This window comes from Epargyreus clarus, unplaced genomic scaffold, assembly GCF_041222505.1.
Source record: "Epargyreus clarus isolate Ecla_fem2 unplaced genomic scaffold, WU_Ecla_fem_2.2 ptg000002l, whole genome shotgun sequence".
Taxonomy (NCBI): Eukaryota; Metazoa; Arthropoda; class Insecta; order Lepidoptera; family Hesperiidae; genus Epargyreus; species Epargyreus clarus.
The window spans coordinates 4582175-4588174 of NW_027332210.1; the positions used below are offsets into that span (position 1 = coordinate 4582175).

Sequence of the window (6000 nt, forward strand, 5' to 3'; positions counted from 1 at the left end):
AATTAATAATTTAGAAACTACAACAGCTGAACTTAACAATTTAGAAAATGTTGTGCGTCCAAATCTTTCAAACCATCTCCATGAATACCGAAGTTAGTCATAGACAACAGTCATTTTAACTGACATAGATAATATGTAATATAACAATAACATTCGAAAATTTGAAATACGGACGGAGGGTATTAAAAGGTCTTACTAAGTATAGTTCTTTTCTACTTGCTCGATCTTTCGAAAATATTTCTGATATTCCAGGATAACATAATATCTACGTTTTCCTTAAAGTTGAACGTTAAAAGCGAGAAGTACGAAGAAAACTAAAATGAATAACATGAATAAATATTACAAGAACATGATTTTATGTAGTGAGTTGGATTACCATTGTCTTTTGTGCGAAGAGTCGTTTGAAGATATAAAAGAAGTGGAAAAGCACATTCGATGGGAAACTCACAGGCAAAATATAAAAAATCCAATGTGTGTGCGAAATTACAAGGAGAATTCTTTCATTTATAAGGTTTTTGTCACTTTTTGTACTTTTTCTTTAAACATAATATAATAGGTACTCAGTTTAATCTTCTAACGTTATGATATTTTATAATTATGTTAAAACTTTAATTCTATGTTCCAATTAATGTATTTAATAGAAAGTTATATTCAAATTATGGAAACTTGAGTTTAACGTGTTTGTAACTAGTGCATAATAATTTTATTTTTAATAATATATTTAAAATTACAAGGTGGTGGACTTCTAAAACTATTTGTGGTGGGCATAGGCATTGGTATTACACTTAAAATCGTAGAGCAATGTTTATTTTAAGCATATTGGTGGTATGGAAAATGCATTTAATGAGGCATTCCAATTTGGTCCTCTGAGCTCACATCATCATCAACCCATTATCGTCCCACTGCTGGGCACGGGTCTTCTCTCAGAATGAAAAGGATTAGGCCATAGTCCACCGCGCTTGCCAGGTGCATATTAGTAGACTTCACATACCTTTAAGATTTTTTTTTAGAAATCTCTCAGTTATGCAGGTTTCCTCACGATGTTTTCCTTCACCGTTTAAGCAAAAGATAATTAGTTTCTAATATGCACATAATTTTGAAAAATCAGAGGTGCATGCCTGGGATTTGAACATTGGCCTGTCGATGGATAGGCCGAGTTTCTTAACCACTAGGCTGTCACTGCTTTGCTCACAACATGTCTGATATCCCAACTTCAGTAGGATGTAAGTTAGGACCTATTTGGGGTTGATTACAGAACTCCACAAGCTGCAGTGACCACTGACCATTGGACGTCCTCCATGCTTATTTATTACGACTTAGTTATAAATTTGGGATTGGTATTTCTAATATAAAAAATCATTTACATTTTCAGATTAGAGACTTCTTTTATTGTGAAGGCTGTAACAGTGTGGTCAAAGTACTAAAAGAACACACAAACTCGGGCAATAATAGAGAACACAAAAGAAATCTTGAAATGTCCAGACTTTCATTAGGAACACGTATCAACTCTGGTTTAATCAAGTTTGCAAGATTCACATTGAACAGACTTCAGTGGCATGGAATTGTTAATGACAAATGTTCCCTGTGTAATACTATGGTTGAAAATGTTAATGATCATATTAATTCTACCAAGCATATGGTGAACATAATTCAGAGTGAAGTTAGTGAGAGTCCAGATAATTGCTTCAGAGAGGTCAGTGCTTGATTCTTCATATTCAGTCTTTGCATGAGGCAGTGTGTGAGGATTAATGAATGAAGATACAAGAGATTAAGTGTCGGAAAAGGTGGTAATAACAATTGTGTTTGACTCTGAATTTACCACAACTACACCCATTTTTGCCCAATAACGACAGAGTAAGCGCCTACTGATCTCCGGTTTAAAGGGTGTGATAATAGAGTTATACTTACATGAAGGATTCCAACTTATTAAAGGGTTCCATTTATAGAAGGGTAGCTTGCTTGCTCCAAGTTTTATTATGTATTCTTGTCGAGGAAGACATATTTTACATTACATATTTATTGTATAGTACTTAATGTATTTTAACTTTGGATGAACATTTTATTTAATTTTTGCAAAATTGCAGATGGACAAGGGCATTTACTGTTTTAATTGTACAAAAGTTATAACTGATAAAAATGATATGATAGATACACACAGTTGCAAAAAAGGCAAAGAAAATAAAGGTTTAAATTTAAGTAAAAATAATTTGCAAAAGGAATATAGTAAATCACCTATGAAACTCAAACCCTTAGCAGAGTCTAAGAAGGATATAAATGATATTAACATACAGGTTGAAGCACTTAAATCTAAAATAGGTAATGTTTTAATAGATCCCACTTCTAAAAGTAAGCATGGAGAAATTTACCATGATGATTCTACAAACTGTTTTCATCTAGACCTACTGGATCATGGGAAACTCAGGTCCAAATTGGCAATGTACGGCAAAGAGAATTTTATAAAACTGAATGAAGGAGGCAGTAAAGGATACTGTTCTTTATGTAATATATACATATCAGCACACATGAAAATTGCTACACAGCATGTTAATGGAAGGCTGCATAAGGGCCATTTAGAATTAAAAGGTCTGATTGCAAAGAAAAGACACACTTTGCCAGGTTACAGAGTTCAGTCTCTTCAGAATTTTTTGAAGCACATATTTCATGTACCTCCCGTGAATGCGTTCTGCATTAATTTTGCCATAACAGTGAATATTATGAGCTTCATGTTTATTACCGAAGTGGAAAATGGAAAGCAGCCTAAAAATAAATGTTTTTGTTGTGATATGGTACTTAAGTGTTCAGAAGTAAGAGAACATTGCAAAACTAAAAAACATATGAAGGCGTCTGTAGCTTCTGATATACTGTTGATGGATAATGAATTTATCAGAATTGTAAGTGAATTTATTTGATTTGAAGGTATTGTTCGCGCGAAAACTGCTAGTCCGCTCTGAAGTTGTTGCGAGCAGGAGTAGTTATACAATTTGCTGTGGTGATGTGATTCATTTCTATATTCAGAGCGGACTAGCAGTTTTACGCGGACTATACTACAAAAACTTGGCAAATGTTGTTTGTAAACACGTTAAGATATTTAGGGACTGAGTGGGATAAATCAACTAAGATAATTCCTGGGAATGACTTGGTAGTGGTGCATGCACTGTGCTGTTCTAGCTAAAATATTTGCAAGGGTGCAGTAAGGCAGATGTTGCAATGTCTTTATGGATTGAGGTTTAGCTATTCTTGACATGTTGTCACACACTTATCTGAAAAACATGATATTAAAACTTTCTTCATCAATGTCCGATACTCCTACTCCATGACCTGTGTTGTCAGTATTTACATACTTCTTAGACATTTTTGGGGGTCTGACCTGATTGGTAGGCAAACTGGTAGTAGGAAGACCACTGTCTCATAGAAACTCAATAAGGCTGGCTATTTCATAAGTAGAGTGTGTAATCTATATATCTGTTTTTATTATGTAATATTTCAGATCCGACCAGGGCTATTTCACTGTGGCTTTTGTAACAAAGTATTCCCTTTCTGGGAGACTATGGATAAACACTTGAAAAGTTGGGAGCACTGCTATGCCAAGAAGTGTAATGAAGTAGCTTGTACGGTTGCTCTGGACTGGTACGCTGAACACGAAAGAAGTGGGCCTGTTAGCATCTCGGATGAATTGTATCAACACTTGATCAATTCAACCATGATATAATAAAAAACATGAGATTTTGAGAGGTTTGCATTATCTTTAAACAGTTTTACTTTTCTTTTGTTACGTTTTTTTGCAGCGATTTTCAATTTTTACTTTTCAATTTTATTTTATTTTTGTTACTTTTTCATTTTTTGTGTTCTCTTTTTGCAACAATTAATAAATAATACGAAAAATGGATTGTTTTGATTTAATAATTTTTAATTTTTAAATTTTTATTGATAGTGACAATCATTATCCTAATAATATAATGTAAAATCTAAAATTTATTAAAATTATATAACAGGTTTAGTTTTCCAAACCACAATTCCTTTATGTGAAAAACATTTCACGTCCCTCTATTGATTCTATGAAATAGTTCAATTGCCTTATAATTAATATATTTTTTTTATATACTCTTATGAATTTTAATGCATGTTTTTTATTGTGACCCCCTAAGTCCACAATTTGAGAAGCTCTGATCTAGGTAACTTGTCTTTCATAATAAATTGAGAACCATTGGTTGAAATGTGACAACAACATTACCAAATCATTCTCGCATTCATTGTGTAACTTATGTAAATATTCAACGGTTGATGATATATAAGATTCCTTTGTTTCTGTTGGTAAATCACCAATATTTATATCTAGTAGAGTGACAAGATGACTCAAATTATTTGGATAAAGAACAGAGAAATATATCTTCGAACATCGGACCCTTACAGATTCATTAATAAACATATAGATAAATTCTTGTAATTGTTTATCAAAATTAACTTTTATGAATACAGTGTTTAAGATGCTGCTACAAATTTGGAACCATTCACTCGACTCCGCACACATTTTGACTAGTCCCATGAGATCTATATTAACTTCACACCAGTCTTTAAGATCCACAATATGAGTGTTTAGTATCTCGTAGCATGTTTTAAGTAACAGTTCTTCGATTAGTGGTTTCATTTTTATTGCAGAGTTATCAGGTATTACAAGTTCTGTATTTTGAACGTCATTGTTATTAGAAAGGATGTCTGCTTCCCATATTGATTTTAATATATCCAGGTTTTTTTCTGTGTCTAAGATATTCCAATTTATATATTTTAAGCGAATCGCTTCTACGTCTTTTCTACTGCCTTTTAAATTGTTGAGAGCTTGTATGGTTTCTGGTGTAATAGACGGAGTATGTATAGAGCTTATGTTCATTTCTTTTAACTCTCTTATTAAAAATGTGTCTAATGTTTCTTCTATGGTTAGATTTTTATCTGAGCTTTTCAGAAAGTCTTCATGACATCTGATTAGGATCTCTGTGACATCATCATCTATACACAAATGATCGCCCGGTTCATCTCTACATAGTTTGCGAATCTTTTTTAATATTGTCTTGCGAAAATCACTGTGAGTTCTATTAGAGTTTAAAAGCTTCAATACACTTGTTGCAAAAAGGTTGGCTACTTTTCTCTCCAGCAATGGATTCTTGTATGTGAAATCGGGACAATTATTATTATTTAACCTTATTACCTTTCTTATCGATTCCCTGTCCATGATTTATTTCAGTAATCTTTTTTGTGAAGTTTTTGTTGGTTTGCAGTTTATGTTTCATTAAAATGGATGGTTCATCTTATGTACTCATTACTGACATAAATTACCGGATCGATAGACTAGTCAATAATGAATATTCTTTTTACAATATACAATAATCAATAGATAAATTAAATTTCACTTGTTGATATTCCATAACTTTAAATTTCTGAATAATATTTGACATTTATCAACATTGACATTTATTGACGTCATAATGACATTTTAAATCTTACATGCTCTACTCGCTTACAATAAGCATCTCCATTATGCCAATAAACATATTGGTTATCTAAGAAGAATTAAAGTAATTGGTGAGCAGCTTTATTACATTAAACTATTTAGGTAATTAAACCAACGATAACTATGATATAAATACATAATTATATATTTAACAATCCAATACGTAATTTTTTCCATAGTGCATTGCTACAATACCATCTAGCGGGAAATAGAAGAACTTTTACTAACTACATTTGTTTCACTATTGAACAGTAGATGTCGCCATAAGCCGCCATGTTTGAAGTTTGAAACAACTATGTAAAGAAAAATTGATGCTTATAGGGTTTGTGTATGTCTATTTATCTTCCATCTATTATTAGTAATAAAAGACTGATAATAAATAATAATATATCAAATAATTTAATTAAAAATCGATAAAATGAGATCTATGAAAAGCTAAATTGGACTAATTGTAAAAGTCAAATATTGTTTAAATTGAATTTTCCTATTAGGTATTT

At 31.9% G+C, this 6000-nt stretch overlaps 1 protein-coding gene across 1 annotated transcript; it reads left to right on the forward strand.

Annotated features, from left to right (window-relative positions):
* The first annotated feature begins 134 nt into the window (after positions 1–134).
* LOC140746389 (uncharacterized) lies at positions 135–3883 on the forward strand. Its single transcript, XM_073078521.1, has 4 exons — positions 135–511; positions 1373–1693; positions 2085–2891; positions 3488–3883. Exons 1-4 carry the CDS (start codon positions 320–322, stop codon positions 3707–3709), a joined length of 1542 nt encoding a protein of 513 aa, XP_072934622.1. The 5' UTR covers positions 135–319; the 3' UTR covers positions 3710–3883.
* Positions 3884–6000: the final 2117 nt, after the last annotated feature.

What these genes read in the sequence shown, in the direction of transcription:
- LOC140746389 (XM_073078521.1), top strand. Translation starts at nt 320, where the DNA reads ATGAATAACATGAATAAATATTACAAGAACATGATTTTATGTAGTGAG. An exon ending in CAGATAATTGCTTCAGAGAG is followed by an intron (nt 1,694 to 2,084) that starts GTCAGTGCTTGA and finishes GCAAAATTGCAG; the next exon opens with ATGGACAAGGGCATTTACTG. An exon ending in ATAATGAATTTATCAGAATT is followed by an intron (nt 2,892 to 3,487) that starts GTAAGTGAATTT and finishes GTAATATTTCAG; the next exon opens with ATCCGACCAGGGCTATTTCA.